The 13,160-nt window shown below is 36.3% G+C and overlaps 1 protein-coding gene across 3 annotated transcripts; it reads right to left on the bottom strand.

The window, feature by feature from the left end:
- Positions 1-465: 465 nt before the first annotated feature.
- On the bottom strand, positions 466-12,803 carry LOC149161094 (uncharacterized). Of its 3 annotated transcripts, XM_089435481.1 has the most exons (5): positions 12,116-12,802; positions 11,562-11,952; positions 1,045-1,131; positions 859-951; positions 466-686 (listed from the first exon to the last, which is right to left on the bottom strand). In XM_089435481.1, exons 2-5 carry the CDS (start codon positions 11,703-11,705, stop codon positions 489-491), a joined length of 522 nt encoding a protein of 173 aa, XP_089291607.1. In that variant the 5' UTR covers positions 11,706-11,952; positions 12,116-12,802; the 3' UTR covers positions 466-488. The 3 variants fall into 3 exon arrangements, with proteins under 3 accessions (XP_089291607.1, XP_089291609.1, XP_089291608.1); XM_089435483.1 differs by lacking the exon at positions 1,045-1,131 and having other exon boundaries at positions 12,116-12,803; XM_089435482.1 differs by lacking the exons at positions 11,562-11,952; positions 12,116-12,802 and adding an exon at positions 1,234-1,767.
- Between the last annotated feature and the right edge of the window lie 357 nt (positions 12,804-13,160).

Here is a 13,160-nt window from a genome sequence, read left to right as displayed (position 1 = left end):
CCAATTTTGCATCCATGGTTACATCTGCATTTGACTTCTTATATAGAGTATATTTTTCTTTACATATATGACCCCCTTTATAGATTCATAGTGAAATATATGATAGTTTCTAAATATCATTAAAGCAGATATCACAATTCAAAATCATTTGTAAAGAAATTTAAGAGAAATTGACAACATCCATCCAAAAAAATAACAATGTGTCATTAACAATTTTCAAAACATGTATAAAATAGCAACATAATACTAATAAAATCAGTATTATTTTTAATCAAAACAAGTAAAATTCAAATATGATTAACAAATCAAAATATTTCATGAATATCGTTATTCTACGATAAATTAAAAACATACATAAATCAAACTCATCGTATGATTACAAAATCAAAATGTCTCATTGATATAGGGTAAATTCACAACACCCATCTAAACATAACAATGTCATTCTACACAATAATTTCTTCATAAAAAACAATGCATGTGCATGCCTAGCTACCACCACCAAGATCATACTCATGATCATCTTGACCATCCTCATTACTCTGATCCACATCATCACCAACACCGCAACTATCATCATCATCTCCTCCTTCACCACCATCATCCTCATCCTCATCCTCATCATCTCCTGATATATGTTGAACATAATTTGGATCATCGTCTTGGCAATCATTACCTATAGCATTCTGACAAAAAAAATCAATATTACATGTTAGTATTAATTACATAACACAACGCATGTTTTTGTTATACAATGTTAACCATAAAATGAGGTAAGATATAATATCTAATAGTACTAAAAAATAAAATGAAAATATGGTTTAAAAGTATATTGGAAATCCAACTAAAATTACATACCATAGAGTCCATCCAAACAACAAATTCAACCCATCTCTTTTGCTGCAGCACCTCCTTTTCCAAATGATTTGGAGGTCTTCCATATTTTAGTTCCTATCAATTAGTAAATAGGGAGAAATTAGATAACAATGACTTTCTTCTAGTACAAAATTTATTAAAAAAATATCACATGTTTAATATACTTACAAAGGTTGTTATCAGTGCTTTTAAACCTTTCTGGCCACTACGATGAGTGACTTTTGTCTTGGTTAACCTCGCCTTGGATGCCTTGTCCTTAAACATAAACCAATTCAATTTATTTTCACACAAATACATGTCTAAGATACTTATAAGTATTAATACATTCTAAATAATGTTTAATGAAAAATTCAATACCTGAATGCTCTCATTGCCGGCTTTTCTTTGTGCATCCAACTTCTCATATGATTTTACAAGTTCTTTCCATACTTTAAAAGGTATGTCAATAGGTCTTTGTTTCAGTCTTTGATCTTGAGGCATTTTTTTAATTTTTCTTGTTTGGTTAAAAATTTTGGTTAAAAAAAGCCGAACAAGTAATTCACATCAATGGCATGGGGACTCTATGGATATGTGTAAAAAAATGGCTATAAAGAAAACATCCAAAAAACATATGAGCTCTCCCTTTGATGGTCACTTGGGGCATATGGCTGGAAAGGAACAACTCCATTTTCGAAAATCAAGGACAATCCTTTCTCAAAGTCCTTCCTAATATTTGCTCCAAATGTCTTAAAATGAAAAACAAAATTCAAATGTCATCCTTAAACATCTCCCTTAAATATAACGTTGGACCATAAATTCTTCATTTTTATTGTTATCGGCTCTGGAATGATTTTTCTATATGCAATTATATAATGAAATATGTGTGCACTAATGAAAAAACATTGAGTTTCATTTTTCATAATCACAAACAATGAAAAACGAATCACACGTAACTAGCATCATTTTGGAAATTTTAAATTTATTAAAAATCTTTAACATGTTTTCCTCCCATATCTCATAAAAAGGTGTGAAATTTTTTATATACTCTCCAATAAGCACTACAACAAAACCAGCGATTTGGAGGTTTTACACTAAGTTTTTCAACATCGAGCTTACTAGGGCTTGCACCACCGGGGTTATTAGTAAGAATCTCATGAGGTTTGCATAGCCATGATTATTAGAATCAAAATAGTAGGATTTGCACTAAAAAACAGTTCATAGTGCTTTCCTGCTGGGGAGAAAATCACAAGTTCAACTTCTGCAGTGCAGAGCACCGAGAGCTCGTAAGCTTTCTTCAGCAATCCACCTACGTTTGGAAAATGTAGCCTGCCTGCTGGCGATGTTCTCAATCCTCTTCCTCTGCATCTTTCCCCTCACTATTCTTGTATGTCCTCTTTCGTTTTTCCCTCCAAACAAACCCTCTCAAATTGAGAAAGCAAAACAACTCACTCGATGAGAATCCGAATCCAATTATCGCTTCTAACAATAACCCAATACGATACCAGAAGTGATTACACAAAACCTCATTGACTCTTCATTTTTTTGGAAAAGAGCCAAGCATAAACTTCTGACGAGGGTTTCCGTCTCAAGTCTGGCTCGCAGGACGTCGCTTAGTCAATTGCGAGAAAAGTTTTCCACCTGCCTGTCACATACGGTTTGTCACACTATATATTAAAATAAGGTTGATGATACTAACAATAAGGTTGTATAGTGTAAAAGGAGGGCTCTCCTGACTGCATTTGGTTGGTTTATAGAAAAGATTGCTGGAATGTGTAATGTGAATGCTCTGCTAACTGTTTTTTAAGCATTTGGAAGTATTAAAACCCCCTATGATAATTAATGTAAGACCTGTTAATTAATGTGTAAAGATGGATATTGTCCTTGGGCTACCTTAGCTGTTCGTGTTTAGTGATCTGTGGTATTATGACTCCTCAAGTCACTATTAAACCATGAGAACCATGCCCAGGCAGACTAGTGTGACATTGTGGATGAGAACCAAAACTAGACTCCTATAACCTCCTTTTTCATCCTTTAAATTGCAGAATTAACTGACTGTTCTAGTAATCGTTCTTGAGCACCTGAAGATGTGCACCCTAAATAATAAGAATAATACCTTGTAACATATGAATAGTCCATCCTGTGCATGTAGGATATGCACATGAGGTCCAATAAAATCACTAACCAGAATACCAGGTGTTATTAAAGCCTCTACAGGTTGATATATATGAATGTTACAGTGTGCAGGAGTATGATTCAATTCCATACGAAAATACAAAACATCTGATAGGATTTCCTTATACCTCATAGGCAAACAACCATTGTCCCTTCTATAGATGAGCAGAATAAGTGCTTAGTTCTCTACACTAAATAAAGACAAAGTATAGTACTTATTGCTGACAAAATAGGATTTAAATCGCGGTTCAATTGCTTGACATTCAGCTGGTCACAAAATTGTAGAGTGCATAATCATAAGTGATGTTGCGAGCCTCATTGCTCAAAGTCTAAGGGTCTTGCGAGCCATAATCACAGCCATGTATGGAATATCTTGTGATTATGGCATTTTATGAGGTCAATTCTTGTGAAGACATTTCAGTTTATAATAAATTTTGAACCTCAACAGAGTTTTGGCAAGACCTGGCTGAGCTAGGACATCAACAACATAGCTGATATGAATGACATAATCTAGCCTCAAGAGGGAGCCTATTTTGTTTCATCACTCTAACAATCTATGAAGTGGTGGAAAGCATAACAACTTCCCCTTGAATATGACACCTAAACTGAGTACAAATCCTAAATGATGCAGCCTTTGGTGCATGTCTCTCAAAGTATCGATATTTCAAATGTTGAAAGCTCTTGTGCCCATTTGATATGCATTCGATTGCAGTTCTCCTGAAGAAAGAATCTTATAAAGGTGAGGCCATGGCCAATATGTTAGCCATATCCATTGGAGTTGCCATTGCTTGACAACTTTAGTGTGATCAGTCCCACCATGATTCACATGGGCTTCTACTCAACACTGGCTGTTGCTATTGTAAGAGTCTTCAAGCTCGTTGAACCCATAGTATTGATAAGTGTATTCTTTGGGTCTCTGGTTTTCAAATTCTGCCTATGTTTTCCTCTCAGTATCATTATTTCAAATGTTGAAAGCTCTAATTCCCATTACAGTGTATTTGATTGTGGTTTCCCTGAAGAAAGAAGCTTATAAAGGTGAGCCCGAGGCCAATATGTTGGCCATATCCATTGGAGTTACTATTTCAGCTTATGGGGAGGCCAAGATGAATGCATGGGAGGTGATTCTCCAGTTAAGTGCAGTTGCATGTGAGACTACCCAATTGGTTCTCATACAAATTCCACGAACATCAAAAGCGATTAAGTTGAATCCCATCACATCTTTGTTGCTCCTTGTTGCCTTGTTTTTCTCAGCACCCCCTGGGCCTTAGTAGAATACCCATTTCTGATAATCAGGGTCTCTTCCTTTGATTTGGATTACATGACATTTCTGCTTGTGCCTTGGCTCTTAATCTTGCAGTGTTTCTTCTGATAGGAAAGACTTCAGCCTTGACTATGAATGTTGCTGGTCTTGTCAAGGACTGGCTGCTCATAACATAATATTTGTCTGTAATAAATGAAAAGGTTACAGTCATAAACTTGAGTGGGTGTGGACTGGCTTTTCTGGCTGTCTGTTACTATAATCATTTGAAACTTCAAGCTCTCAAGTCCAATGAAAACCAACCAACGTACCTCAGCAGTGCAGCTGATGCCAATGATGAAGGAGAAGGTTTGATAATGACGAGTGGGAGATTCTCAATCAGAGATTCAGAACCAGTAGAGAAAAATCAAACTCAAGCTTCAGGATTAGGTATTTAGATCATTAATATTGTCTTGTGCTAGAGATTACTGTTCTTGGATTGGCTCCTCTATGCCCAGATCCATTTGCAGGGAACAGGCCAGTCATTCACAATGAAGAAGATAATGACAACATTAGTGTATAATGATGGACAGGATGGTGCCATGGTGCCAACCTAAATCTCAAGTAAGGAGACATCTGTTCATCAATTTGTCAAGAAGCATGGCCTACAATTCAATTGCTCTAAGCCTATCACTTCTTCCACCTGTCAAATAAATTGTTTCCTGTTTTTTTAGTTGACTATGGTTCTAATAAATATACTATTGTTTGATGTAAAAAGACAAAACAAAACAAAAAATATGGAAAGTTGTGACCCCATTTTCTAACTACAAATTGAAATCGGATTACCATAGTGACCACCTCTGCTTATTGGAATAAAAAAGGGGGTGGGTTATGCACAATCCTCCGTATAATTTTCTATTACCAGAGATAATTAAAGCCACCCTAAACTCAAGTCTTAACTATGCTGATAGGGTGTTTGGGGAGGGGGATCCCTTACCAACCCACTATAATCTGCAAAAAAGCATCCTAAGAACATATGCAAAATGCTCTCCTATCATCTAATGTCCAAGCAAGGAAACTCTTGAAAATATTATCTCTGCTCTGCTGAATGTAGGGCTAGTCTAATAGGTGGAAGGTGCCATACTCTGGATCAGTCTGGAGCTGGTTTACCCATAATGGGTGGAAGGTGCCATACTCTGGATCAGTCTGGAGCTGGTTTACCCCTAATGGGTGGAAGGTACCATACTCTGGATCTTTCTGGAGCTGGTTTACCCCTAATGGGTGGAAGGTGCCATACTTTGGATCTGCAAAGTATCTGTCTAGAGCTGGTCCATAACTCGCTCTGATTATTTATGGCCTAGTCTAATAGGTGGAAGGTGTCATACTCTGGATCAGTCTGGAGCTGATTTACCCCTAATGGGTGGAAGGCGCCATACTCTGGATCTGTCTGGAGCTGGTCCATAACTCGGTCTGATTATGTATGATCTGTAACCTAATATGGCACAACCCCGAACAGGCATCAAAGATGTTGATTGACCACCAAGGCAGAAGGTTGAGGTGAGATCCCATCTAAAGTTGGAAGGAAAGAAACTATGGATAAAATCTTGGCTGCTCCTCTGAATCCGGGGTAGAATAACAGTTAGGAAGTACCCTGTGTAAATGATGAAACAACATAGAAATGCTCCCTTAGTGCTTCCAGATGTATACCAATTAATGAGCATTCAAGTGTTATTTCAAATATGAATCAAATTTGAAACAATGTCAAAATTTTCCAAAATTCAAGAGAGCAGTCCTGTAAATGAAATCAAAGTTTAGATTCCAACATACAATGGTCAAACTAGTGCCAAATAAACACATTAATGATGTTCAGATATGACAGAAAGACACCAGCACCAAAGCACAAGACTATGTATGTAAAACAATGCATCCACAATAATAATAATAAAAAATAAAAATAAAAAATAGAAGATATATAATAGTTCCAAAACAAGAAAGTTTACATAACAATGATGCAAATAAACCCCAAAGTTTGATCATTCAGGACGTTAGCATGATCTCAAGAATTCTGCAGTAAAAGCTAGTACTTGAACTCCTAGTAACAGAAGATAGAACCAGTGTGATGCTAGTATTATTGAGTGGATGTTTGGGCTGTTATCAGCACTGATTTAGTTTTGGATATACCTGAGATATCAGTCATGCAAAAATTTTCAAAAAGGAAACGTTTTGACAGAGCAGAGTGTGATCTGGTTGCAGAGTAGCAAACCTTGTTCATAAATTCCAAAGGGCAGAGATATAGGCTTGTTCATGCGTTAATGTGAGTCTTTAGAAGATTTATCAAGCTATAAAATACCAAACCCATCATGAATACTTGCAGATTAGAATAATGTGATCTCAAACTCCAGACATCGAACTTCAATAACATAGATCATTCCAATTATATTAGTCAAATTGTTCATCTTGTTTTGGCATGACTCTGTCCTTGGAGATGTTCTCTGTTGCTAGATTTATCAGAATGATTGCAAGAAAGCAATGGAAACAGGCTAAAAATTAAACTGTTTATGCAGTCAATTGTTCCATCATGAAAGTGACTTGGAAGGCGTGGATCTCATGCATTTGAATGTTATGATGAGCAATAAATGATTATTATGCCACTTGTGTGTTTTATCTCTCATAAACAGATTCAGATCTGAAAAGAATTAGATTTGTAGCCCTGAACGTCAAGCAATTAGGGCAGAATTTATTCAACTTGCCAAGCAAGTTGTTCACCTTGATTTAGGGTCGACGCTTCTGTAATGTGTAGATCAAGAAAATGGTGCAACACTTACCCTAAATCCTTAGTATGTGAACTTACACAGGAACTAATGGAAATTTCAAGCCTCCTGCAAACAATTCTGCCTAAGGATAACGCAAATGAAAAAAAGGTAATTTGTATCAACAGGATGACCAATGTCAAATATTTTTTTTTGGGAAGATTAGAAAACAGCCAGTCATGATTTTGGCAAAACTGAAAAATCAGTTGCCAGTCAGAAGATGCATATATTTTTGCCTAATTAATATATACATTTTTTTTCTTTCAAAAAAAAAAAAAAAAGTCAAATATTATGTAGAATATTACAAGAAGGAACATAGGTTATCAATAAATGGATTCCAGCTATAACTGTGAAAAAAATTATTAACCTCGGAACCATTCTGCAATCACAAGAAATTAACATAAAAGCCACTTATCCCTGCCTGATAAATAAAATAAAAAAAAAATTAAGAAAAATCTCATCCAAGACTTTCACAATGAACTCTGGGAGCAAGAGTAAATCAAATTGAAATTGACCAGCCTCTGCTTTTTTCAATCTTAGAGGAAGTACTATAGAATTTACAAACCGTTTCTCTGTTTTAAACATCTTATACACCCCAAGATAATTGAAAATTATTCCATTTAACCTGGGATATAGATTAGGACAGACCAATCCTGTAAAATACAATAGCAGTAGATTGAATAAACCATTAACTTGGGGAGGATGAAAAGAATATTTAGTTCCACAGAATTCTATAGAAAGAATAGGAAGTTCCACAAAATTGTAAAATAGAATTTATGGAATGCTAGATGACCAGTCTACAAATCACTTTTATTTAGCTTAGTTTATTTATTAGTGAAAAGTAACCTTAACTCAGCTGCAAACAGTTGTATCTTAGGCAACTACTCTCCATGGTCAGTCCAAATGGTGAATAGAATTCATACTTGCAATGTTCAGAAAGGTTCAAATCTCATGGGGATTATACTGGCCTTGACTCATGAGGACTTCTCACTCTATTCAATGAAGCAAAATAACTTGAGACAACTGCAAGCAACTAACTTGTTTCTGCCTTTCTGGAAAAAGTAATTGAACTCGAATTGTACCACCTTGCTGCAGCAAACACATAGTTAGAAAGCTATGTCGCACTGGCTTTGGGACGGGGGGTAGCAGGGATGGTGGGTAAGTTTTCGGAACCACCAGAGTGCACCCCCAAATTTTTCAGGGGACAGAAAGTTGGAGATGGCAATAATATATAAATTATTTTATATATTATAATAATAATAGTAATAGTAATCATAAATATTTAAAATTTTGAAAATAATAAAATATTAAATATAATAATAATAATATTTTTTTCTTAATTCACCACGATAAATATAAAACATTTAAATAAATAAATTCCAATTGCAAATAAGAAACACTGTGAATAAGAATTTAAATAAATTCAAAGAGAAAATTTAAATAGATCCCAAAAGCCGCTGTTGATGCGCACCCCCCTGACACTGATAAAGATTATAAATACAGTCAGGGATAAGAATTGCAGAGGAATAGCAAGTATTGACTGAGAGTATGATGCACTGGAGTCTGTGAGTGCCAGCGCCGCAGAAAGGAATTGCTGAGAACAATTTTAGAATGATATGCTGAGATGACAGGTAGGATTTAGAAAATTAGAAGCAGGTAGGATTTAGACTTCAGGCAGGTGCAGGGATGGATTTAGGTTATATATATCTATATATATAGATATAATCTTGAACTGTCAGTAGGTTCAAGGGTCAGTTGACTGTCCCAGATATTTTTGTGAGGGACGGATTGGGAATGCCCTAGAAGTTCCCATGTCTCCCATGATGCCCCCAGCTATTCTGGGACATTCCCAAGCCATTTTTAAGTCCCCAAAACACTGGAATGCAGGGTACAAGGGATTTGTCATCAGGCACATGTTGACTCTCCATGCAACATAGTTGGAAAGTAAGAGAGATATGGGAGACACGAGTTGAAAAAAAAAATTAAAAAAAAAAAGAGTCTGAAGTACAAGTTAATTACAAAAATGTAGATGAAAGTAAGAATGACCAAAAATTCTTTCAGTACGAATGACCAAAAACACTCCAGTGGTATTTCATTAAAGAACATAAGTTTATTATTTTGAATCCTGACTGTCTTCTCCCATATAATCAACTTCTAAAAGGTTAAAAATTCCTCTAATGTTTAGCAAACAGACAAGTTGCTGAGTCGAGAGAACAAAGGAAGGCAAGTAGCATCTGTCTCCCTCTCAACCCTGCACATCCTACCCCGCACCTAGAATGGTTTCACTTACTGTAGAGGAGATTCTGTAGCACATAAACAAAAAACTTAAGAGCCACCCTTATTGTCTTTAGCATAAACACTCTCAATAACGAAAAAGAATTTGACTTTGTGTTTAAAATGGCAAATGCATGATGTAGAAGTAGTTTTAGATAAGCTAACTCTAGCTGCTTAGTACTTACTAGATCAGGAATGACTACCACAGGTTATTCATGGATATAAATTTTAAGATAATGTGTTGGAGAGCAAAAGGTTAGAATATGATTTTTATTAGTATATTTTTTGTACTTTGAACTGCAGCATTTTGCTTGGAACTGGATACAACTTACGCTTAATTAATTAAGATAAGCTAACTATAGCTGATTAGTAGAATGGGGACGACTTTCAGTGGTTGTTAATAGTAAATTAAAAGTTGGATGAAAAAGTGTTAGAATGAAACTTTTATAAGTTTAGGTTTGTTGTACTTTGAGCTGCAATATTTACTCAGAACTGAATAAAACTTATGCCTGATTAACAGCACATGCAACAAAATATTCAATATGAACATATAAGGGTTTAAACCAGGAATTTCAAGTAAGGAGATGTTAAAGTCCTCTCTTTTTTTGAAAGATGTAAAGCAATGAAAAATATAGCACATACTCAGAATCAACAGGGGAAACCATTATTATCCTCATTTTGTTACAAGTTGTATTTTAATAAAATCTTAATTACCCCAAAAATCAAAGAATGCAACATGAAACGATATGGAAGACAACTGTGCTGAGATATTATCTAAACAGCACTGTTGAATGAAAAGAGATTAAAACTTCCTAATGCCAATCATTTTCTGGGAATGGAACCTAAGCAACATTAAGCTAATTAAGACTCAAAATTTCTGTATTTAAATTTCATAGACAATTTAATTCCTCCAGAGCAGATGGCTTCTCATTGATTTGAAGTGTTTTGAGCTGTATTTTTCACTCAATTTAGGTTCAGCGAGTCATACGATTAGCCCTTGTCACATGCCAGCCAGAGGTCACAAGTTCAAACTGTGCAGAATCAGCAATTGCAAAAGTAAACCTCTCAACGAGCCACTCAGTTCTGCACTTCAACATGTTACATAACACACAAAAGTTCTCGCATTATCTAGAAGCGTGATGATTCATGTTTACAGCCCTAAATTTGATCAACTTAGCAAATCGTTAACAACAAAGACTCAACGAGAACCCTTTTAACATAATGCTACAATTCATTTGAAGGTAAAGCTCAACCTACATGCATAAAACTTCAAATAACATAACAATCAACCCTCAACATAGCATGATAGCCCTTTACACATGCCAGCCAGAGGTGACGAGATCAAGCCCTGGGGTCACCGATTGCCAAAGGCAACATCTCAATGACCTAACAAGTTATGTTCTTTCCGCCACTGTGATAAAAAACTTCTAGGATTTTCTATCTAGCGACTTCATTGATTATCTGTGAAGTTAAGACAGGCTATCCTGATATTTGAACTTTTACCCATGGAAATTAATCTTTCATTCGAAAGGAACACTTCAGTGATTATCTATGAACTTAGGACAGGCTGTCGTGATATTTTAGTTTCACACACGGCCATAGAGTTTTGCTTTTAAATGAATACCTCATTGATTATCTCTAAAGTTAGGACAGGCCGTTGTGATATTGGAAGTTTTAAGCATCGAACCGCGCTTTGCTTTTAAAGAAATTGAAATGCTACGTCGGAAGTGATTGTTATCGGGTTTACAGATCCAGTGTAAAAAACATTGGGATTAAATGTTAGAAGTCTAGGATGTAGTGATTTCATGCACTATATTTTTTTAAGTTAGGACGGGCTTAATAAACCTCTAGAATTGTCTAGATGATTAAATCATCGCCTAAATTCGATCTGCATAACTCGAAGAAAACCGTTTTGGGCAAAAAAAAATGCAATTCATTTTAAGGCAAAGCTCAACTTCCATGCTTGAAACCTGAAATATCATAACCTGTCCTAACTTTACAATTTATCAAAGAAATCACTACATTCTGAACTCATCAAGAGAACTAACGCTTCACATTTCATTTTTGAAAATCATTCGTCACAGGCTATCTCTAAAACGCAACAAGAACCTCTTTATCGCGAATTCTTTTAAAGGAAAAAGCTCAATTTTCTTGAAAATATAAATAACGCAACAGCATGCCCTAACTTGAAAAATGATCCATGAAATCGGTACCTGGGAAGCTTGAACGAGCTCGTCCAGGGAAGCCGGAGGTGGCAGCTGCTGCTGCTTCTGGCTGTGATAGACCGCGCCCAGTTTCTCTTTAACTCCATGTTTGCTGAGTGAAAACCCTCGCAGCTTCCTCAGAGAAGACTTCATTTTCGCTACAGAGATTTTATGCTTCAGAAACAAAACCTCGAATCACCGTCTTAAAATGCAGAAAACCCCCCGTCCTGAATCTGTCCAAACTCCATTACGCAAACCTCGCAATAGCCCCTCTGAAACGGTCAAGACATTATTGAGGGTCTTGGTATGAACGGGCATGCTGAAAATGCTCTTGGGCTCTTTTCTCAAATGGAGCACAGTGGCGTGAAGCCAACCTACATCACATTCGTGGGTGTTTTGACTGCATGCAGTCATGCCACAACAGCTCTGTCAAGACATTTTGTCAAACAATAGACGTGCCATTTCAATACTTGCACATTTCGAATAGAGATCTGTGAGGGAGGTATCTACAAAGATGTTGATCTCAATCTCATTTCTAATCATGTAACTATGCACACACTTACCTCGTTGAATAGCTTCGACCTATGTACATGCTCGGAGAACACTAACCATAGTAACGGGACCCGGTACCACATCCTCTAGCAGCATTTGATGGAAAAGCGTCAATACCTCATAGGCATGTCCATTCTGAGAATATCCAACAATCATAGAGTTCCATGACACCAAATCTCTCTCACACATTTTGTTAAACACTTGGCGTGCGTTCTCTATACTTCCACATTTTTCATATAGAGCAAGAAGGGCGTTCCCCACAAATAGATTGCAATCCAATCCGGCTCTTATTATAAAATGATGAACCTTCATCCCCTTCAGAATAAAGGGAAGAATGAGTTCATCGGGCTGTATTCCTTTCTGCCGCATTTGGGAATAGAGTAGGAGGGCTTCCTCACAGGGTCCATTCATGGCGTACCCTCTGATGGGCACATTCCATAAAACACAGTCCCGTTTAGGGGAATTTTCAAAAACCAGTCATGCATAATTCATGCGGTCGATTTTGTATAGAGGTTTATTAGTTTGCTTAGCAAGAAAATATTTCCATGAAACCCAAATCTGAATATGTGTGTACAAGCTTGCAAATATGAAGCCACACCTTCGTAAGTATCAATAACGGCGTTTGGCTTCTGTGTCTGTTTCTGTTTGTCAGTGGTTTTGCATTTAATGGTAGTGGAAGCTACAGTTGGGCTACGACAATGGATGAGATAGGCATCGCCATTGATGTTGATGTTAGAGTGTGCAAGAATATTTACATGCTCTTCCTTTTTAAGTATGTGACGAAATTCTGCTAAGTTGGAGGTTGCACAAGGTAGGATTGTATGTGCCAATTCCATTCTTCAACTGAGGGGACGAGAAAGACACCCCATGTATTTATTTCCAAATTAGTAATTAGTATACGGTAAGCTTCTTCGCACTCATAATACAGGGAACCCTTAATGCAAGGAATGTTACATGTAGAAAGCGAGAATAGCTAGAGTTTTTATTTTTTATCGGGAGAGGAGAATACATAAAATTGCAGAAATGTTACATTGGAAAGCGAGAATAGCTAGAGTT

Source organism: Pinus tabuliformis, chromosome 5_2 (assembly GCF_031772625.1).
Source record: "Pinus tabuliformis cultivar Carrire ecotype Pingquan chromosome 5_2, CPIR1, whole genome shotgun sequence".
Classification (NCBI taxonomy): domain Eukaryota; kingdom Viridiplantae; phylum Streptophyta; class Pinopsida; order Pinales; family Pinaceae; genus Pinus; species Pinus tabuliformis.
Note: the sequence above shows the minus strand (reverse complement) of the source record. Positions and strands in the feature narration are given on the sequence as shown.

Coding starts and splice junctions, on each gene's coding strand:
- LOC149161094 (XM_089435481.1), bottom strand. CDS start 11,705: ATGAAGTCTTCTCTGAGGAAGCTGCGAGGGTTTTCACTCAGCAAACAT. Junction 952..1,044: donor AAGCACTGATAACAACCTTT/GTAAGTATATTA, acceptor ACTAATTGATAG/GAACTAAAATATGGAAGACC. Junction 687..858: donor TTGTTTGGATGGACTCTATG/GTATGTAATTTT, acceptor TTTTTTTGTCAG/AATGCTATAGGTAATGATTG.